Source organism: Nerophis lumbriciformis, linkage group LG33 (genome assembly GCF_033978685.3).
Source record: "Nerophis lumbriciformis linkage group LG33, RoL_Nlum_v2.1, whole genome shotgun sequence".
Lineage (NCBI taxonomy): Eukaryota > Metazoa > Chordata > Actinopteri > Syngnathiformes > Syngnathidae > Nerophis > Nerophis lumbriciformis.
In genome coordinates this window covers 25,766,968-25,791,891 of record NC_084580.2, presented here as the reverse complement: position 1 = coordinate 25,791,891, position 24,924 = coordinate 25,766,968, and the positions used below count along the sequence as shown (strand labels likewise).

At 39.4% G+C, this 24,924-nt stretch overlaps 1 protein-coding gene across 1 annotated transcript in view; it reads left to right on the top strand.

Annotated features, from left to right (window-relative positions):
- The window catches only part of dlgap1a (discs, large (Drosophila) homolog-associated protein 1a), an 81,608-nt gene that overhangs the window by 38,807 nt on the left and 17,877 nt on the right, over positions 1 to 24,924 (top strand). Inside the window, exons 3-9 of the mRNA XM_061928298.2 lie at positions 9,876 to 10,087; positions 10,191 to 10,386; positions 10,807 to 11,140; positions 22,088 to 22,212; positions 23,368 to 23,493; positions 24,115 to 24,273; positions 24,394 to 24,476. Coding sequence (XP_061784282.1) covers positions 9,876 to 10,087; positions 10,191 to 10,386; positions 10,807 to 11,140; positions 22,088 to 22,212; positions 23,368 to 23,493; positions 24,115 to 24,273; positions 24,394 to 24,476 — 1,235 coding nt within the window. The remainder of the gene's footprint in view (positions 1 to 9,875; positions 10,088 to 10,190; positions 10,387 to 10,806; positions 11,141 to 22,087; positions 22,213 to 23,367; positions 23,494 to 24,114; positions 24,274 to 24,393; positions 24,477 to 24,924) is intronic.

The following is a 24,924-nucleotide window of genomic DNA, read 5'->3' as shown; positions in this document are numbered from 1 at the left end:
GGACATTCTTGTCAAGTTAATAAAAAAATTAAAATGTATATTTAGTTAATAAAATTTGACATTTTTGTCGAGTTAAATAAAGAGTTGACATTTTTATCTAGTCAAAATGTCAATTTTTATTAACTAGATATTAGTTTAATTTTTTTAATTAACTTGACAAAAATGTCCACATTATATAAACAAAACGAAAATGTCCATTTTTATTAACTTGAGGAAAATGTCCACTTTTTAGTAAATAAACAAAAATGTTTTTTTTATTAACTACATAAAAATGTCAATTTTTTTATTAACTTGACAAAAATGTCCACTTTATATAAACGAAATAAAAATGGACATTTTTGTGTCAATTTTTGTGTATATATATATATATATATGTGTGTGTGTGTGTGTGTGTATATAAAGTGGACATTTTGTCAAGTTAATACAAATTGACGTTTTTGTTTCATTCATATAAAGTGGACATTTTTGTCAAGTTATGTAGTCAATAAAAATTGACATTTTTGTTTATTTAATAATAAATGGACATTCTTGTCAAGTTAATAAAAAAGTAAAATGTATATCTAGTTAATAAAAATTGACATTTTTGTCAAGTTAAATAAAGATTTGACATTTTTATCTAGTCAAAATGTCAATTTTTATTAACTAGATATTAGTTTAATTTTTTTTAATTAACTTGACAAAAATGTCCACTTTATATAAACAAAACGAAAATGTCCATTTTTATTAACTTGAGGAAAATTTCCACTTTTTAGTAAATAAACAAAAATTTTTTTTTTATTAACTACATAAAAATGTCAATTTTTTTATTAACTTGACAAAAATGTCCACTTTATATAAACGAAATAAAAATTGACATTTTTGTGTAAATTTTTGTGTGTATATATATATATATATGTGTGTGTGTGTGTGTATATAAAGTGGACATTTTGTCAAGTTAATACAAATTGACGTTTTTGTTTCATTCATATAAAGTGGACATTTTTGTCAAGTTATGTAGTCAATAAAAATTGACATTTTTGTTTATTTAATAATAAATGGACATTCTTGTCAAGTTAATAAAAAAATTAAAATGTATATTTAGTTAATTAAAATGGACATTTTTGTCGAGTTAAATAAAGAGTTGACATTTTTATCTAGTCAAAATGTCAATTTTTATTAACTAGATATTAATTTAATTTTTTTAATTAACTTGACAAAAATGTCCACTTTATATAAACAAAACGAAAATGTCCATTTTTATTAACTACATAAAAATGTCAAATTTTTTAATAACTTGAAAAAAATGTCCACTTTATATAAACGAAATAAAAATTGACATTTTTGTGTAAATTTATATATATATATATATATATATATATATATATATATATATATATATATATATATATATATATATATATATATATGTGTGTGTGTGTGTGTGTGTGTGTGTATATATAAAGTGGACATTTTGTCAAGTTAATACAAATTGACGTTTTTGTTTCATTTATATAAAGTGGACATTTTTGTCAAGTTATTTAAAAAATCTAAATTTTTATGTAGTTAATAAAAATGGACATTTTTGTTTATTTAATAAAAAATGGACATTCTTGTCAAGTTAATAAAAATTTTTAAATGTATATTTAGTTAATAAAAATGGACATTTTTGTCGAGTTAAATAAAGAGTTGACATTTTTATCTAGTCAAAATGTCAATTTTTATTAACTAGATATTAGTTTAATTTTTTTAATTAACTTGACAAAAATGTCCACTTTATATTAACAAAACAAAAATGTCCATTTTTATTAACTACAAAAAAATTAAAAAATTTTTATTAACTTGACAAAAATGTCCACTTTATATAAACGAAATAAAAATGGACATTTTTGTGTACATTTTTGTATACATATATATATATATATATATATATATATATATATATATATATATATATATACACATATATGTGTGTGTGTATATAAAGTGGACATTTTGTCAAGTTAATACAAATTGACGTTTTTGTTTCATTTATATAAAGTGGACATTTTTGTCAAGTTATTTAAAAAATTGAAATTTTTATGTAGTCAATAAAAATGGACATTTTTGTTTATTTAATAATAAATGGACATTCTTGTCAAGTTAAAAAATAAAATAAAATGTATATTTAGTTAATAAAAATGGACATTTTGTCGAGTTAAATAAAGAGTTGACATTTTTATCTAGTCAAAATGTAAATTTCTATTAACAAGATATTAATTAAAAAATGTTAATTAACTTGACAAAATTGTCCACTTTATATAAACAAAACGAAAATGTAAATTTTTATTAACTTGACGAAAATGTCCACTTTTTATTAAATAAACAAAAATATCAATTTTTATTAACTACATAAAAATGTCAATTTTTTTATTAACTTGACAAAAATGTCCACTTTATATAAACGAAATAAAAATTGACATTTTTGTGTAAATATATATATATATATATATATATATATATATATATATATATATATATATATATATATATATATATATATATATATATATATATATATATATATATATATATATATATATATAAAGTGGACATTTTGTCAAGTTAATACAAATTGACGTTTTTGTTTCATTTATATAAAGTGGACATTTTTGTCAAGTTAATTAAAAAATCGAAATTTTTATGTAGTTAATAAAAATGGACATTTTTGTTTATTTAATAAAAAATGGACATTCTTGTCAAGTTAATAAAAAAATTAAAATGTATATTTAGTTAATAAAATTTGACATTTTTGTCAAGTTAAATAAAGATTTGACATTTTTACCTAGTCAAAATGTCAATTTTTATTAACTAGATATTAGTTTGATTTTTTTAATTAACTTGACAAAAATGTCCACTTTATATTAACAAAACGAAAATGTCCATTTTTATTAACTTGAGGAAAATGTCCACTTTTTAGTAAATAAACAAAAATGTTTTTTTTATTAACTACATAAAAATGTCAATTTTTTTTATTAACTTGACAAAAATGTCCACTTTATATAAACGAAATAAAAATTGACATTTGTGTGTCAATTTTTGTGTATATATATATATATATATATATATATATATATATATATATATATATATATATATATATATATATATATATATATATATATATATATATATATATATATATATATATATATATATATAAAGTGGACATTTTGTCAAGTTAATACAAATTGACGTTTTTGTTTCATTCATATAAAGTGGACATTTTTGTCAAGTTATGTAGTCAATAAAAATGGACATTTTTGTTTATTTAATAATAAATGGACATTCTTGTCAAGTTAATAAAAAAGTAAAATGTATAGTTAGTTAATAAAAATGGAAATTTTGGTCAAGTTGAATAAAGATTTGACATTTTTATCTAGTCAAAATGTCAATTTTTATTAACTAGATATTAGTTTAATTTTTTTTAATTAACTTGACAAAAATGTCCACTTTATATAAACAAAACGAAAATGTCCATTTTTATTAACTTGAGGAAAATGTCCACTTTTTAGTAAATAAACAAAAATGTTTTTTTTATTAACTACATAAAAATGTCAATTTTTTTATTAACTTGACAAAAATGTCCACTTTATATAAACGAAATAAAAATTGACATTTTTGTGTCAATTTTTGTGTATATATATATATATATATATATATATATATATATATATATATATATATATATATATATATATATATATATATGTGTGCGTGTGTGTGTGTGTATATAAAGTGGACATTTTGTCAAGTTAATACAAATTGACATTTTTTTTCATTTATATAAAGTGGACATTATTGTCAAGTTATTTAAAAAATTGAAATTTTTATGTAGTCAATAAAAATGGACATTTTTGTTTATTTAGTAATAAATGGACATTCTTGTCAAGTTAATAAAAAAAGTAAAATGTATAGTTAGTTAATAAAAATTGACATTTTTGTCAAGTTAAATAAAGATTTGACATTTTTATCTAGTCAAAATGTAAATTTTTATTAACAAGATATTAATTTAAAAATGTTAATTAACTTGACAAAAATGTCCACTTTATATAAACAAAACGAAAATGTAAATTTTTATTAACTTGACGAAAATGTCCACTTTTTATTAAATAAACAAAAATGTCAATTTTTATTAACTACATAAAAATGTCAATTTTTTTATTAACTTGACAAAAATGTCCACTTCATATAAATTTTTGTGTAAATTTATATATATATATATATATATATATATATATATATATATATATATATATATATATATATATATATAAAGTGGACATTTTGTCAAGTTAATACAAATTGACGTTTTTGTTTCATTTATATAAAGTGGACATTTTTGTCAAGTTATTTAAAAAATTGAAATTTTTATGTAGTCAATAAAAATGGACATTTTTGTTTATTTAATAAAAAATGGACATTCTTGTCAAGTTAATAAAAAAAATAAAATATATATTTAGTTAATAAAATTGGACATTTTTGTCAAGTTAAATAAAGATTTGACATTTTTATCTAGTCAAAATGTCCATTTTTATTAACTAGATATTAATATTTTTTTTTTAATTACCTTGACAAAAATGTCCACTTTATATAAACAAAACGAAAATGTCCATTTTTATTAACTTGACGAAAATGTCCACTTTATATAAACGAAACAAAAATTTCAATTTGTATTAACTTGACAAAAGTGGACATTTTGTCAAGTTAATATAAATTTAAATTTTTGTGTACATTTTTGTATATTTATATATATATATGTGTATTAAAAGTGGACATTTTGTCAAATTAATAAAAATCGACATTTTTGTTTCATTTATATACAGTGGACATTTTTGTCAAGTTAATAAAATAATTGACATTTTTATGTAGTTTATAAAAATGGGAATTTTTGTCAAGTTAAATAAAACATTTGCATTTTTATCTAGTCAACAAAAATGGACATTGTTGTTTCGTTTATATAAAGTGGACATTTTTGCCGAATTGTTAAAAATGCACACTTTTGTGTAGTTAATAAAGGGGAAATTTTTGGTAATTGTTAATATTTGCAGTAAGTGCAGTGATGCGGACACGTCTGTTACTAGACACTATATAATCAGTATTAAAACACAAAAGTAGGTTTCAAACTATATCATTATTAATTATTACTACCACATTCCATCTTTTTACCATACATTTTTACGAGGGCCCGACTATCAAAACTGTCATCTTTTCCTCGCCATCTTGGGGCCGCACTTTGGACACCCCTCCTTTATATCCTCTTTATTGCGCAACACCAAAAAAACAGGAATAAAAATATGAAAATACAAAAAGGAAGGAGGAAGAGATGATGCAGTATTATCCACCTGCTGGTTGTTTGAGCACGCTGCAGCTCCAGTCCCTCGCAGGATTCTCACGGGGGTGGGGGGAGGCAAAAATGCTACTGTAGCTGACGTTGCCAAGGAAACGCCGACACACACACACACACACACACACACGCACACACACACACACACACACACACAGCAAAGAAAGGCTCAGACGACAAGTGCAGATGAGGAGTTAAGTTAAGTTAAGTTAAGATGGTGTGCAGTGGAAGCGAGGACTGCGTGGGCGACAACCATGATGATGATGATGATGATGATGATGTTGCAGCTGCTCCTCTCCCCGCATTTTGCTTTTTATAGCCAAGCTGCTCATTTGTCTCCCTTTTACGTCACACACACACACACACACACACACACACACACACACACACACACACACACACACACACACACACACACACACACACACACACACACACACGCACACACTGTAATTATTCAGAGTCGCGGTGAAGTTCACCTGCTGTGTGTCTGGTTTGTGTCTGTCAAATTCACGCTGCAGCTAATATACTTCTTCACAACTCCCACCAACACTACAGTACTAGCAATTAGAGTACTAGCAAGTACAGTACTAGCAATTAGAGTACCAGCAAGTACAGTACTAGCAAGTACAGTACGAGCAAGTTGAGTACTAACAAGTAGAGTACTAGCAAGTACACAAGTGTGTCAAAGGGGGTCAAAGGTGGGCGGGAGTGCGTCAAAGGGGGTCAAAGGTGGGTGGAAGTGTGTCAAAGGGGGCTAAAAGGTGGGCAGCTGGGCATGAAAGGGGGTCAATGGTGGGCAGCAGTGCGTCAAATGGGGTGAAAGGTGGGTGGAAGTGCGTCAAAGGGGGTCAAGGTGGGCGGCAGTGCATTAAAGGGGGTCAAAGGTGGGCAGCAGTGCGTCAAAGGGAGTCAAAAGTGGGCAGCAGTGCGTCAAAGGGAGTCAAAAGTGGGCAGCAGTGCGTCAAAGGAGGTCAAAGGTGGGCAGCAGTGCATCAAAGGGGGTAAAAGGTGGGCAGCAGTGCGTCAAAGGGGGTCAAAGCTGGGTGGAAGTGTGTCAAAGGGGAATAAAAGGGGTCAAAGGTGGACGGAAGTGCGTCAAAGAGGGTCAAAGGTGGGCGGCACTGCGTCAATGGGGGTCAAAGGTGGGCAGCAGTGCGTCAAAGGGAGTTAAAAGGTGGGCGGAGGCGCATCAAAGGGGGTCACAGGTGGACAGCAGTGTGTCAAAGGGGGTCAAAGGTGGGCGGGAGTGCGTCAAAGGGGGTCAAAGGTGGGCGGGAGTGTGTCAGAAGTGGTCAAAGGTGGGCAGCAGTGCATCAAAGGGGGTCTAAGGTGGGCAGCAGTGCATCAAAGGGGGTCAAAGGTGGGCAGCAATGCATCAAAGGGGGTCAAAGGTGGGCAGCAGTGCGTCAAAGGGGGTAAAAGGTGGGCGTAAATGCGTCAAAGGTGGTCAGAGGTGGGCGGTAGTGCGTCAAAGGGGGTCAAAGGTGGGCAGGAGTGCGTCAAAGGTGGGCAGCAGTGTGTCAAAGGGGGTCAAAGGTGGGCAGCAGTGCGTCAAAAGGGGTCAAAGGTGGGCGGCAGTGTGCATCAAAAGGGGTCAGAGGTGGGCGGCAGTGCGCCAAAGGAGGTCAAAGGTGGGCAGCAGTGTGTCAAAGGGGGTCAAAGGTGGGCGGGAGTGCGTCAAAGGGGGTCAAAGGTGGGCAGCGGTGCGTCAAAGGTGGGCAGCAGTGTGTCAAAGGGGCTCAAAGGTGGGCAGCAGTGCGTCAAAGGGGGTCAAAGGTGGGCGGGGGTGCGTTAAAGGGGGTAAAAGGTGGGCTTAAGTGTGTCAAAGGGTATCACTGGTGGGCGGCAGTGCGTCAAAGGGGGTCAAAGGTGGGCAGCACTGCGTAAAAAAGGGTCAAAGGTGGGCGGAAGTGCATCAAACGGGTCAAAGGTGGGTGAAAGTGCGTCAAAGGGGGTCAAAGCTGGGTGGGAATGTGTCACAGGGGGCTAAAAGGGGTCAAAGGTGGACGGAAGTGCGTCAAAGGTGGACGGAAGTGCGTCAAAGGGAGTCAAAGGTGGGCGGGAGTGTGTCAAAGGGGGTCAAAGATGGGCGGCAGTGCGTCAAAGATGGTCAAAGGTGGGCAGCAGTGTGTCAAAGGGGGTCAAAGGTGGGCGGGAGTGCATTAAAGTGGTCAAAGGTGGGCGGGAGTGCATCAGAGTGGTCAAAGGTGGGCGGAAGTGCGTCAAAGGGGGTCAAAGATGCGCAGCAGTGTGTCAAAGGGGGTCAAAGGTGTGCGGAAATTGCATCAAAGGGGGTCAAAGGTGGGCTGCAGTGCATCAAAGAGGGTAAAAGGTGGGCGGTTGTGCTTCAAAGGGGATCAAAGGTGGGCGGGAGTGCGTCAAAGGTAGTCAAAGGTGGGCAGCAGTGCGTCAAAGGTGGGCAGCAGTGCATCAAAGGGGGTTAAAGGTGGGCAGCAGTGCATCAAAGGGGATCAATGGTGGGTGGCAGTGTGTCAAAGTGGGTCAAAGGTGGGCAGCAGTGCGTCAAAAGTGGGCAGAAGTGCATCAAAGGGGGTCAAAGGTGGGCAGCAGTGCGTCAAAAGGGGTCAAAGGTGGGCAGCAGTGCGTCAAAGGGGGTCAATGGTGGGCATCAGTGCATCAAAGTGTGTCAAAGGTGGGCGGAAGTGTGTCAAAGTGGGTCAAAGGTGGGCAGCAGTGCGTCAAAGGGGGTAAAAAGGTGTGCGGAAATGCATCAAAGGGGGTCAAAGGTGGGCAGCAGTGCATCAAAGGGGGTCAAAGGTGGGTTGCAGTGCATCAAAGGGGGTAAAAGGTGGGCGGTAGCGCTTCAAAGGGGGTCAAAGGTGGGCGGTAGTGCTTCAAAGGGGGTCAAAGGTGGACGGAAGAGCCTTGAGGAACTCCGGGCGGGTCTCATCCACCCCTGTGGTCCTGCCACAGAGAATCTTCTTAACTACCTAGGCAACCTCAGTCTTAGAAATAGTAGAGTCCACTACAGATCCCCCAGGCACTGCTTCCTCATAGGAAGACATGTAGGTGGGATTGAGGAGGTCTTCGAAGTATTCCCTCCACCGATTTACAATGTCCTGAGTCGGGAGGTCAGCAGCGCACCGTCCTCACCTTACACGGTGTTGACAGTGCACTGCTTTCCCCTCCTGAGGCGGAAGATGGCGGTTCAGAACTACTCCCATGTCTGACGCTTGGCCCGTCGGTACCTGTCCGCTGCCTCAGGGGTCCCTTGAGCCAAAAGGACCCGATTCTACTCTTTCTTCAGCTTGACGGCATCCCCCACCGGGTTCTGGGATTACCGCCACGACTGGCACCAACCACCTTGCGGCCACAGCTCCGATCGGCTGCCTCGACAATAGAGGCACAAAACCTGGTCCACTCGGACTCAATGTCCAGTGCCTCCCTCGTGACATGTTCAAAGATCTTCCGGAGGTGGGAATTGAAACTCCCTCTGACAGGAGACTCTGCCAGACGTTCCCAGCAGACCCTCACAATGGATTTAAGACCAATAACATATGTGCTACGCTAACAAGATCAATAACACGTGCTACGCTAACAAGATCAATCACACGTGCTATGCTATCAAGATCAATAGCACGTGCTATGCTAACAAGATCAATCACACGTGCTACGCTAACAAGATCAATCACACGTGCTATGCTAACAAGATCAATAACACGTGCTACGCTAACCAGATCAATCACACGTGCTATGCTATCAAGATCAATCACACATGCTATGCTATCAAGATCAATAACACATGCTATGCTATCAAGATCAATAACACATGCTATGCTATCAAGATCAATAACACATGCTACGCTGGTTGGTTGATTGATTTGATTGTCCGATTGTTGATTTGTTGGTTCATTGTTGAGTGGTTGGGTATTTGGTGTGAGGATTGTTATTTTTGGTTAGTTGTTTACTTATTCGGTTGTTTGGTTGGTTGTTTGGTTGTTTGTTTGGTTATTTGGTTGGTTGTTTGGTTATTTGATTGTTTGGTTGTTTAGTTATTCGGTTGTTTGGTTGGTTTTTTGGATGGTTGGTTGGTTCTTTGGTTGTTTAGTTGTTTGGTTGGTTGTTTGGTTGTTTAGTTGTTTGGTGGGTTGGTTGGTTGGTTGGTAGACTTGTTGTTTGGTTGTTTAGTTATTTGGTTGTTTGGTTGGTTGTGTGGTTGGTTGTTTGGTTGGTCGTTTGGTTGTTTGTTTGTTTGGGTGATTGTTGTTTGTTTGGTTGGTTGTTTGGTTTGTTGGTCGGTTGGTTTGTTTCTTGCTGAGTTGGTTGTTTGGTTGGTTGTTTAGGTGGTTGTTTGGTTAGTTGTTTGGTTGGTTGTTTGGTTAGGTGTTTGGCTGGTTGGTTTGTTGGTTGTTTGGTTGGTTGGTTGGTTGGTTGGTTGGTTGGTTGTTTGGTTGTTTGGTTGGTTGGTTGTTTGGTTATTTGGTTGGTTGGTTGGTTGTTGGGGTGTCAGACAGCACTGATGCTGACTGCCCCCTGCACTGGTCACCAGGTACCTCAGGACGAGTGGAGTGGCTTCTCCCCCCTGGGGAAGGAGGAGGACATTCCGTGTCGGCGGATGAGGAGCGGCAGTTACGTCAAAGCCATGACGGAGGACGACAGCGACTCAGACGGAAGTCCCAAACCTTCTCCCAAGATGCAAGCACGACGCGCCAGCTACCTGAAAGCCACACAGCCATCACTGACTGAGATGACCACGCTACAGTAAGTTCAGGTCTTGGTCACTCATTGTGGAACACAGCCGTTCGGCCAGAGAATAAGAAGAACAGCAGTATTTGAACTTGTCACGGCATGCTCTGTCCCTCAGGATCTCGTCGGAACATTCGCCCAAGCTGCAGATCCGGAGCCACAGTTACCTGCGTGCGGTGAGTGAGGTTTCCATCAATAGAAGCCTGGACACCCTGGACCCCAAAACTCTCCTCGACCCCAAATCGCTGCTCTCCTCACCCCAATACCGCTCACGCAATGAAAGCTACATGAGGGCCATGAGCACCATCAGTCAGGTCAGTTGGACATGCTACCCCTCTGCTCTCGTGCTTAGTCCTGGAGACATCCCTTCAACATGCACTAGTGCACTCTGCGTAGTACACTCAGTACACTACAGTACTCAGTACAGTACACTCACATAAGACATGGTGGATGAACATAGGAAATAAGACATGAGACAAGATCCATGAGATATAATTGAGACATGATAGACAATAATACAACATTAGATAAGACATGAGAAACGCAACATGAGACATAAGAGGTGAGAAATGAGACGTCATGTCCTACCAAGCAGTCCAGCACTGATGTCTCATGAGTGTTCTCAGGTGTGTTTGGCAGAACGGTCCAACTTCCCGCGTCCTCACACTTTGTCCTTCTTCCTCGGTCCCCGTCCTGGTCCCGGCCTTGGTCCTGGTCCCGGTCCCGGTGTCCAGCTGAGCGAGCTGGAGGTGAACGGTCAGATGGAGCAGGTGTGTGAGCAGGTGTACAGCCAGCTGCAGGCACAGGCCATGGAGGCGGCCATGGAGGGCATGGACACCCTGCCCATGCCCTCCATGTCCTCCATGTCCTCCATGCCCTCCATGCCCTCCATGCCCTCCATGCCAGGCTGCTTCCGCATGCGCAGCCACAGCTACGTACGCGCCATCGACCAGGGCTGCAGCGCCGACGACCACCACCAGGGGGAGGGAGGGCGCCCGCTGCTCCTGCTGCCCGCCTCTCCGCCCAGGACCTCCGCCACCACCGTCAGGACCATCCAGAGCAGCACAGGTATGATAGTACTACTACTTCCTGACTTTGTAGTACTCTTTACAGTACTTGCTGAGCAAATACACCGCTTTTTATGGGATGTCTACCATAGTACTTCATGAGAAAATACACATCTTTATAATACTTCATGAGAAAATACACATCTTATAATAATAATAGATTGGGACTGGGAGCGGCGGAGCAGAAAGCCCGGTCTCCCATTGCTCATAGCTTTGTCCTCGGAGGTTGGAGGAGGTTAGTCTGTCCGGAGCGGAGGTGTCGTGTGGAGGACTTGGGGGTGAGCAGTTCTTTGAGGTATAGGGGGGCATTTCCATGGAGGCACTGGTGGGTTAGTAGGGAGACTTTGTATTCAGACCTGAGTGGAACAGGAAGCCAGTGAAGGGATTCGAGAACTTGTGTGATGTGGTCGTATTTCCGCAATCTCAGGTGGTCAGGGAGAGCGTTCCACAGACTGGGAGCGGCGGAGCAGAAAGCCCGGTCTCCCATTGCTCATAGCTTTGTCCTCGGAGGTTGGAGGAGGTTAGTCTGTCCGGAGCGGACGTGTCGTGTGGAGGATATGGGGGTGAGCAGTTCTTTGAGGTATAGGGGGGCATTTCCATGGAGGCACTGGTGGGTTAGTAGGGAGACTTTGTATTCAGACCTGAGTGGAACAGGAAGCCAGTGAAGGGATTTGAGAACTTGTGTGATGTGGTCGTATTTCCGCAATCTCAGGTGGTCAGGGAGAGCGTTCCACAGACTGGGAGCGGCGGAGCAGAAAGCCCGGTCTCCCATTGCTCATAGCTTTGTCCTCGGAGGTTGGAGGAGGTTAGTCTGTCCGGAGTGGACGTGTCGTGTGGAGGATTTGGGGGTGAGCAGTTCTTTGAGGTATAGGGGGGCATTTCCATGGAGGCACTGGTGGGTTAGTAGGGAGACTTTGTATTCAGACCTGAGTGGAACAGGAAGCCAGTGAAGGGATTTGAGAACTGGTGTGATGTGGTCGTATTTCCGCAATCTCATCAAGATCCTAGCAGCACTATTCTGTAAGTGCTTCTGGATGTTCTTGCTGGGGATCCCGACAAGAAGTGAGTTGCAGTAGTCGAGCCTGGAGGAGACAAAGGCGTGGACGAGCCTCTCGGCATCAGAGAGAGCGAGTGAGGGGCGGAGTTTTGCAATGTTCCTGAGGTGGTAGAAGGAGGTCTTGCACAGTTGTTTTATGTGAGCCTCAAAGGTCAGGTGAGGGTCCATTCTAACACCCAGATTAGTGACTGAGGATGAGAGGTGAATGTCGTGGCCGGAAGGTGATCCTGGTGATGGTGTACGACTGGGTCTGATGTGGGGTGCCAACTAGAATGGCTTCGGTTTTGGAGCTGTTCAGTTGCAGAAAATTGTGTTTCATCCACGCCTTTATCTCCTCCAGGCAGTTGGTAAGTGTGGATAATGGCAGGGCTGCAGAGGGGGTTGGGTTTGTTTTCAGGTAGAGTTGGGTGTCATCGGCATAGCAGTGGAATGATATTCCGTACTGGCTGATGACTCATGTAGAGCGTGAAAAGGTTGGGGCCGAGGACTGATCCTTGAGGGACACCCCAGGTGACAGAGAGTGTGTCCGACTTTGCCTCTCCCAGAGAGACGAACTCTGTTCTTTCGGTGAGGTAGGACGTGAACCAGTTTAGGGCAGTGTCAGAGAGTCCAATGGTGGAGTGTAGGTGGTGTAGGAGGATGCGGTGATCAACGGTGTCGAATGCTGCAGTGAGGTCAAGGAGGATGAGAAGGGATGGTGAGCCAGCATCAGCAGTCATCAGCGGGTCATTGGTGACCCTGACCAGAGCAGCTGTGGCCAGAGCAGAAACCAGACTGGAACTTTTCATAAAGGATGTTGGTTTTAAGATGGTCATGAAGTTGGGCAGCAACTACCTTTTCCAGCACCTTTGAGAGGAATGGGAGGTTGGAGATTGGTCGGTAGTTGGCCAGCACTTCTGGGTCTAGGCTGGGCTTTTTGAGGAGTGGTTTGATGACTGCAGTTTTCAGGACAGTGGGGACCTGACCAGCCTAGAGGGAGTGGTTAATGATTTTGGTGATCAAAGGACTTATGACAGGGGTGTGCGTTTTTACCAAGGCTGAGGGAAAGGGGCCCAGGACACAGGTAGGTGGAGGGTTTCATCTTCCTCATGATGCCCTCAACCTCTCGCTGTGTGATGTCTGTGAAGCAGCATAGAGGCTGAGTGGTCCCAGGCTGAGGGTCGACAGTTGGGACTGCGTTGCATTGCTCCTGTGTGGTGTCCGAGTGTAGGGGAGTTTGGGGTTTGAGGAGATGATTTATGGTGGAGAAAGGTAGCTTGGAGTTCCCAGGGCTATTGTTGATGATATTGGAGTAGAACCGGGACCGTGTATCACTGAGGGACTTTGAATAGGCCTTGTGGTGTTCTCGATAGGCTATTTTGTGAACAGTGAGTCCTGAGTCCATGAAACGCCGTTCAAGGACACTCCCCGCTCTCTTCATTTTCCGCAGCTCGCCGGTGTACCAGGGGGCTGAGTGCATGAAGGTGACTGATCCGGGTTTGACAGGATCATGGAGGTCTCGGACGCTGCTCAGCGAAGTGTTGTAGAAGTCTACTGACTCAGTGACTGATGGGAAGTTGACAGAGGAGAAATACTGGAAGTCAACGGCCAGGGTGTCCGGGTTCATGTGTTTGAGATTCCTGAAACTGATTTGGCATTTGGGATTTTCAAGGGGGGACATGAAGGGCAGCTCCATTGGAATGGCTTTGTGGTCAGACACACCCAGGTCACACACCAAGAGGTTGCTGGTGGGGCCAGAGTTGGTGATGACCAGGGCGAGAGTGTGGCCCCTGGTGTGTGTTGGAACATCAACATGTTGTGTCAGGTTGAGGCAATCTAAGGCAAGTATCTTTATGATACTTCATGAGAAAATATCAATCAATCAGTCAATCAATCAATGTTTATTTATATCGCCCTAAATCAGGAGTGTCTCAAAGGGCTGCACAAGACACGACGACATCCTCGGCTCAGATCCCACATACATCAAATACACATCTTTATCATACTTTGTGAGAAAATACACATGTTTATAGTACATAAGACATATAGCATGAGACATAAGACATATGAAATAAGACATATGACGTGAGACATAACACATGATAAAGGAGACATAACACATACTACCTGAGACATAAGTCATGACAAACGAGACATACTGTATGATATGAGACATAAGACATATGACATGACAGATATGACATGAAACATAAGACATGGTAAATGAGACATATGACATGAGACATAAGAAATATGACATGAAACATAAGACATGATAAATGAGACGTATGACATGAGACATAATTCATATGACAGGAGATATAAGACATATGACATGAGACATAAGACATATGTTATGAAACATAAGACATGATAAATTAGACATATGACATGATAAATAAGACAGAATACTTATGACATGAGACATAAGACATATGACATGAGACTTAAGACATATTACATGAAACATAAGACATGATAAATGAGACGTATGACATGAGACATAATTCATATGACAGGAGATATAAGACATATGACATGAGACATAAGACATATGTTATGAAACAAAAGACATTATAAATTAGACATATGACATGATACATAAGACAGAATACATATGACATGAGACATAAGACATATGACATGAGACTTAAGACATATTACATGAAACATAAGACATGATAAATGAGACATATGGCATGAGACATAAGACATATTTCAGGAGACATAAAACATATGAAAGGAGACATAAGACATGATAAATGAGACCTATGACATGAGAAATGAGACATAAGACATATGACATGAGGCATAAGACATATGACAGGAGACATATGACATGAGACAAAAGACATATGACATGATAAGTGAGACATATGGCATGAGACATAAGACATATGACAGGAGACATAAGACATATGACAGGAGACATAAGACATAAGACATATGACAGGAGACATAACACATATGACAGGAGACATAAGACATATGCCATGAAACATAAACATGATAAATTAGACACATGGCATGAGACATATGACATATGACATGAGACATAAGACAAATGACAGGAGACATAAGACATATAACATGAGACATAAGATATATGACATGAAACATAAGACATGATAAATGAGACATATAGCATGAGACATAAGACATATGACAGGAGACATAACACATATGACAGGAGACATAAGACATATGACAGGAGACATAAGACATATGACATGATAAATTAGACATATGGCGTAAGACATATGAAATGAAACATAAGACATGATAAATGAGACATATGGCATGAGACATACAACATATGACAGGAGACATAAGACAAATGACAGTAGACATAAGACATATGACATATAACATGAGACATATGACATATGACATGAAACATAAGACATGATAAATGAGACATACGGCATGAGACATAAGACATATGACAGGAGACATAAGACATATGACAGGAGACATAAGACATATGACAGGAGACATAAGACATGAGACAAAATACATACGACAGGAGACACAAGACATATGACAGGAGACATAAGGTATATGACATGAGAGATAAGACATGATAAATGAGACCTATGACATGAGACATAAGCCATACGACATGAAACATAAGACATAGTCAATTAGACATATGACATGAGATATAAGATATATGACAGGAGACATATGACATGAGACAAAAGACATATGACATGAAACATAAGACATGGTAAGTGAGACATATTGCATGAGACATACAATATGACATGAAACATAAGACATGATAAATGAGACATAAGAAATATGACATGAAACATAAGACGTGACATATGAGACGTATGACAGAGACATACGACATATGACAGGAGACATAAGACATATGACATGAAACATAAAACATGATAAATGAGACATATGACATGAGACATAAGACATATGACAGGAGACATAAGATGTATGACATGAGACATAAGACATATGACATGAAACATAAGACATGATAAATGAGACATTATGGCATGAGACATAAGACATATGACAGGAGACATAAGACATGAGACAAAATACATATGACAGGAGACATAAGACATATGACAGGAGACATAAGGTATATGACATGAGAGATAAGACATGATAAATGAGACCTATGACATGAGACATAAGACATAATCAATTAGACATATGACATGAGATATAAGATATATGACAGGAGACATATGTCATGAGACAAAAGACATATGACATGAAACATAAGACATGATAAGTGAGACATATTGCATGAGACATACAATATATGACATGAAACATAAGACATGATAAATGAGACATATGGCATGAGACATAAGAAATATGACATGAAACATAAGACGTGATATATGAGACGTATGACAGAGACATACGACATATGACAGGAGACATAAGACATATGACATGAGACATAAGACATGAAACATAAGACATGATAAATGAGACATATGACATGAGACATAAGACATATGACAGGAGACATAAGATGTATGACATGAGATATAAGACATATGACATGAAACATAAGACATGATAAATGAGACATGTGACATGAAACATAAGACATATGACAAGAGACATAAGACAAATGACAGGAGACATAAGACATATGACATGAGACACAAGATATATGACATGAAACATAAGACATGATAAATGAGACATATAGCATGAGACATAAGACATTTGACAGGAGACATAACACATATGACAGGAGACATAAGACATATGACATGAAACATAAGCATGATCAATTAGACACATGGCATGAGACATAAGACGTATGACATGAGACATAAGACAAATGACAGGAGACATAAGACATATGACAGGAGACATAAGACATATGACATGATAAATTAGACATATGGCGTAAGACATATGAGATGAAACATAAGACATGATAAATGAGACATATGCCATGAGACATAAAACATATGACAGGAGACATAAGACAAATGACAGGAGACATAAGACATGAGACAAAATACATATGACAGGAGACATAAGACATATGACAGGAGACATAAGGCATATGACATGAGAGATAAGACATGATAAATGAGACCTATGACATGAGACATAAGACATATGACATGAAACATGAAACATAAGACATAATCAATTAGACATATGACATGAGATATAAGATATATGACAGGAGACAAAAGACATAAGACATGAAACATAAGACATGATAAGTGAGACATATTGCATGAGACATACAATATATGACATGAAACGCAAGACATGATAAATGAGACATATGGCATGAGACATAAGAAATATGACATGAAACATAAGACGTGACATATGAGACGTATGACAGAGACATACGACATATGACAGGAGACATAAGACATATGACATGAAACATAAGACATGATAAATGAGACATATGACATGAGACATAAGACATATGACAGGAGACATAAGATGTATGACATGAGACATAAGACATATCACATGAAACATAAGACATGATAAATGAGACATATGGCATGAGACATAAGACATATGACAGGAGACATAAGATGTATGACATGAGACATAAGACATATGACATGAAACATAAGACATGATAAATGAGACGTATGGCATGAGACATATGACAGGAGACATAAGACATGAGACAAAATACATATAACAGGAGACATAAGACATATGACAGGAGACATAAGGCATATGACATGAGAGATAAGACATGATAAATGAGACCTATGACATGAGACATAAGACATTATGACATGAAACATGAAACATAAGACATAATCAATTAGACATATGACACGAGATACAAGCTATATGACAGGAGACATATGACATGAGACAAAAGACATATGACATGAAACATAAGACATGATAAGTGAGACATATTGCATGAGACATAGAATATATTACATGAACCATAAGACATGATAAATGAGACATATGGCATGAGACATAAGAAATATGACATGAAACATAAGATGTGATATATGAGACGTATGACAGAGACATACGACATATGACAGGAGACATAAGACATATGACATGAAACATAAGACATGATAAATTAGACATATGACATGAGACATAAGACATATGACAGGAGACATAAGATGTATGACATGAGACATAAGACATATGACATGAAACATAAGACATGATAAATGAGACATATGGCATGAGACATAAGAAATATGACATGAAACATAAGATGTGATATATGAGACGTATGACAGAGACATACGACATATGACAGGAGACATAAGACATATGACATGAAACATAAGACATGATAAATTAGACATATGACATGAGACATAAGACATATGACAGGAGACATAAGATGTATGACATGAGACATAAGACATATGACATGAAACATAAGACATGATAAATGAGACGTATGGCATGAGACATATGACAGGAGACATAAGACATGAGACAAAATACATATAACAGGAGACATAAGACATATGACAGGAGACATAAGGCATATGACATGAGAGATAAGACATGATAAATGAGACCTATGGCATGAGACATAAGACATATGACATGAAACATGAAACATAAGACATAATCAATTAGACATATGACACGAGATATAAGCTATATGACAGGAGACATATGACATGAGACAAAAGACATATGACATGAAACATAAGACATGATAAGTGAGACATATTGCATGAGACATAGAATATATGACGTGAAACATAAGACATGATAAATGAGACATATGGCATGAGACATAAGAAATATGACATGAAACATAAGACGTGATATATGAGACGTATGACAGAGACATAAGAAATATGACATGAAACATAAGACGTGACATATGAGACGTATGACAGAGACATACGACATATGACAGGAGACATAAGACATATGACATGAAACATAAGACATGATAAATGAGACATATGACATGAGACACAAGACATATGACAGGAGACATAAGATGTATGACATGAGACATAAGACATATGACATGAAACATAAGACATGATAAATGAGACGTATGGCATGAGACATATGACAGGAGACATAAGACATGAGACAAAATACATATAACAGGAGACATAAGACATATGACAGGAGACATAAGGCATATGACATGAGAGATAAGACATGATAAATGAGACCTATGACATGAGACATAAGACATATGACATGAAACATGAAACATAAGACATAATCAATTAGACATATGACACGAGATATAAGCTATATGACAGGAGACATTTGACATGAGACAAAAGACATATGACATGAAACATAAGACATGATAAGTGAGACATATTGCATGAGACATAGAATATATGACATGAAACATAAGACATGATAAATGAGACATATGGCATGAGACATAAGAAATATGACATGAAACATAAGACATGATAAATGAGACATATGGCATGAGACATAAGAAATATGACATGAAACATAAGACGTGATATATGAGACGTATGACAGAGACATACGACATATGACAGGAGACATAAGACATATGACATGAGACATAAGACATGAAACATAAGACATGATAAATGAGACATATGACATGAGACATAAGACATATGACAGGAGACATAAGATGTATGACATGAGATATAAGACATATGACATGAAACATAAGACATGATAAATGAGACATGTGACATGAAACATAAGACATATGACAAGAGACATAAGACAAATGACAGGAGACATAAGACATATGACATGAGACACAAGATATATGACATGAAACATAAGACATGATAAATGAGACATATAGCATGAGACATAAGACATTTGACAGGAGACATAACACATATGACAGGAGACATAAGACATATGACATGAAACATAAGCATGATCAATTAGACACATGGCATGAGACATAAGACGTATGACATGAGACATAAGACAAATGACATATGGCTGGAGACATAAGACATATGACATGAGACATAAGATATATGACATGAAACATAAGACATGATAAATGAGACATATGACATGAGACATAAGACATATGACAGGAGACATAAGATGTATGACATGAGACATAAGACATATGACATGAAACATAAGACATAATCAATTAGACATATGACACGAGATATAAGCTATATGACAGGAGACATATGACATGAGACAAAAGACATGTGACATGAAACATAAGACATGATAAGTGAGACATATTGCATGAGACATACAATATATGACATGAAACATAAGACATGATAAATGAGACATATGGCATGAGACATAAGAAATATGACATGAAACATAAGACGTGATATATGAGACGTATGACAGAGACATAAGAAATATGACATGAAACATAAGACGTGATATATGAGACGTATGACAGAGACATACGACATATGACTGGAGACATAAGACATATGACATGAGACATAAGATATATGACATGAAACATAAGACGTGATATATGAGACGTATGACAGAGACATACGACATATGGCTGGAGACATAAGACATATGACATGAGACATAAGATATATGACATGAAACATAAGACATGATAAATGAGACATATGACATGAGACATAAGACATATGACAGGAGACATAAGATGTATGACATGAGACATAAGACATATGACATGAAACATAAGACATAATCAATTAGACATATGACACGAGATATAAGCTATATGACAGGAGACATATGACATGAGACAAAAGACATATGACATGAAACATAAGACATGATAAGTGAGACATATTGCATGAGACATACAATATATGACAAGAAACGCAAGACATGATAAATGAGACATATGGCATGAGACATAAGAAATATGACATGAAACATAAGACGTGATATATGAGACGTATGACAGAGACATACGACATATGACAGGAGACATATGACATGAGACATAAGACATATGACATGAAACATAAGACATGATAAATGAGACATATGACATGAGACATAAAACATATGACAGAAGACATAAGATGTATGGCATGAGACATAAGACATATGACATGAAACATAAGACATGATAAATGAGACATATGACATGAGACATAAGACATATGACAGGAGACATAAGATGTATGACATGAGACATAAGACATATGACATGAAACATAAGACATGATAAATGAGACATATGACATGAGACATAAGACATATGACAGGAGACATAAGATGTATGACATGAGACATAAGACATAAGACATATGACATGAAACATAAGACATGATAAATGAGACATAAAACATATGACAGAAGACATAAGATGTATGACATGAGACATAAGACATATGACATGAAACATAAGACATGATAAATGAGACATAAAACATATGACAGAAGACATAAGATGTATGACATGAGACATAAGACATATGACAGGATACATAAGATGTATGACATGGGACATAAGACATATGACATGAAACATAAGACATGGTAAAGGAAGATATATGACATGAGACATAACACCCGACACATGAAACGTGACAAATTGGAGACGGCAGTAGCGTGTCGTCACATGTGTTTCGTGCCACTCTGCCAAACACTTGCGGGGAACAATCTGCCGACGCGTCAAAAACAGCCTTGACCCGGTCTAAAAATATTCTGCTGAGAGGCGCACTTGTGACTAGTTTGTTGTGTCCCCGGAGTAGAGACCCTCCATCTTGGCGTGTGGACTGCAGATGTCAAAAGTGATCCCAGAGTAGTGGGAGAGACGCTCCAGGCCGACCCTAGGGCTGATACTCGCTCTTAAAAATGTACATTAGACATGTTTAGAATGTTGTTTTTTGTTTGAAAATAGCTTTTCATACAAGTTCACTATTGTGAATACGGACTACTTATCATCTAATAACTCTCCAAAAACTTCCCTCCCCGGCCGCTTTTTGGTCGTAGTTTCATCCTGTATCACCACGTACAAGAAAACTCCCCCACCCGTCCCGCCGAGGACCTCCACCTGCTCCACCTCCTCCAAGCCGTACATCTCCATCACAGCACAGAGCAGCACAGAGTCTGCACAGGTAAGACCGAGGTCGGTATGACATACCGTATCCTCACCATGACTGGATACCCTACACCAGGGACTGGGTGGAACAGCATCATTTATCAGCGGCACTGCATTACGTGAAACGGTTAGGTATGCTGTATGATCAGTGTCAGAGCTTGGTCCGCATTGCCGGCAGTAAGTCGGACCCGTTTCCAGTGAGGGTTGGACTCCGCCAAGGCTACCCTTTGTAACCGATTCTGTTCATAACTTTTATGGACAGAATTTCTATGCAGTCAAGGCGTTGAGGGTATCTGGTTTTGGTGGCTGCAGGATTAGGTCTCTGTTTTTTGCAGATGATGTGGTCCTGATGGCTTCATCTGGCCAAGATCTTCAGCTCTCACTGGATCGGTCCGCAGCCGAGTGTGAAGCGACTGGGATGGGAATCAGCACCTCCAAGTCCGAGTCCGTGGTTCTCGCCCGGAAAAGGGTGGAGTGCCATCTCCGGGTTGGGGAGGAGATCTTGCCCCAAGTGGAGGAGTTCAAGTACCTCGGAGTCTTGTTCACGAGTGGGGGAAAAGTGGATCGTGAGATTGACAGGCGGATCTTCAGTAATGCGGACGCTGTATTGATCCGTTGTGGTGAAGAAGGAGCTGAGCCGGAAGGCAAAGCTCTCAATTTACCGGTCGATCTACGTTCCCATCCTCACCTATGGTCATGAACTTTGGGTTATGACCAAAAGGACAAGATCACGGGTACAAGCGGCCGAAATGAGTTTCCTCCGCCGGGTGGCGGGTCTCTCCCTTAGAGATAGGGTGAGAAGCTCTGTCATCCGGGGGGAGCTCAAAGTAAAGCCGCTGCTCCTCCACATGGAGAGGAGCCAGATGAGGTGGTTCGGGCATCTGGTCAGGATGCCACCCGAACGCTTCCCTAGGGAGGTGTTTCGGGCACGTCCGACCGGTAGGAGGCCACGGGGAAAACCCAGGACAGGTTGGGAAGACTATCTCTCCCGGCTGGTCTTGGAACGCCTCGGGATCCCCGGGAGGGGCTGGACGAAGTGGCTCGGGAGAGGAAAGTCTGGGCTTCCCTGCTGCTGCCTGCGCGACCCGACCTTGGATAAGCGGAGGAAGATGGATGGATGGATGGATGGTTAGGTATGCTTTTGTCTTTAAGTCCTGTTTCCGGACTCCAGGACGCGTACATGGAGGAGGAAGGACCGAGGGGGGACATGACCATCCAGTCAGGGCTCAGCAACTCCACCGAAAGCATCGACAGCATGAAGGCACTGACGGCGGCCATCGAGGCGGCCAACGCCCAGGTGAGTTGACCGATGATAATAACAACGTCACAAAAATGGCAATCCTTCATGAATTAGCGTGAAGTCAGGGTCAGTTCCCGACCTTAAAGCCCAGAAAGAGAGCTGATCGTTCGAAGGCAAGCTATGACAGAGCAGTTTTTGCCCAACCACGAAAAGGTGTGGATAGGTACGGAACCATCCGGCAATGCTAGGTGTCATCGTCGTCATTCGAACCAAGTCTTGTCAAGATCTGAATTTGTGGGGCAGGGTTACAAGTGTTGAAAGCTCTGCGGCAGTTCCTTGAATCATGCCACACCCACATCTTGGGGCATGGGCACGATGCCTTCGCCCTTCTGTCGTTTTAACCACGGCTCATTTGGTCAAAGTCCCTAGGACGAGTTCGCTAAAGTACGACCCCTGTTTTTCCGCCTAAAAATGGCTGACGGAAACCAAGATGGCCGACTTCCTGTTCTCTTAAAACATGGGTTCTCGAGACTCCTATGTGCGGCCTCTAATGATAGACATCTCCAGCGATTTTCCTGACGATACGTGAATCTGCTGGCACGGGCGAACCTTTTCTTTGCACCGTGGATCCAACAGTTTTGATAAGTGTGCCGCTTGTCTTCAACATCTCTTCTGCAGATCCACGGACCAGCGAGTCAGCACGTGAGTCACAGCACCATGACCAGCAGCACCCACTTGCCTTCAGTCCTGAGCCGGGGTCGGATGGTTGAAGACCACCGCGAAGAGTACAGGAAAGAAGCACTCAGGAAGGGAAAATGTCTCTCAATAGGGATTCAGGTAGGCTAAGTAGCACGCTAGCTCCTTTCCTAAAACTTATTTTGGACCATACATATATACATTTAGGTGATATTTTCACAAAACAATCATTCATCACTACAGATGTGTCCCATCTTGCAGGTAGATGGACCAGAGGAGATTCAGGACCCAGAGGACCCATCCAAGTTCACTTCTGTGGGCGTCCAAGTAGAGAACGACAGAGGGTACGTACATTGTAGTTGAGCTAGTTAAGTAGGACTAAATGAACTAAAAGAGAGTCTCTGTCTCGCAGTCCTGTGCGGGGATCAGAGGGGAGGGGTGGAGCTAGAAGCCACAGCCCTAAGATAGACTCATTCAATCAATGAAATTTTATTCATACATCCCTTAATCACAAGTGTCTCAAAGGGCTGCACAAGCCACAACAACATCCTCGGCTCAGATCCCACATCAGGGCAAGAAAAAACTCAACCCAATGGGCACAAGGAGAAACCTCGGAGGGGACCGCAGATGTGGGGACCCCTTCCCTGGGAGACCGGTGCAATGGATGTCGAGTGGATCTAGTTAATAATGTGAGAGTCCAGTACACAGAAGCTGTTCCTTAGCCTGTTAGTGGTGGACCTGATGGTTCTGAATCACTTCTTGGGTGGTAGTGGTTCAAAGAGCGGGTTACCA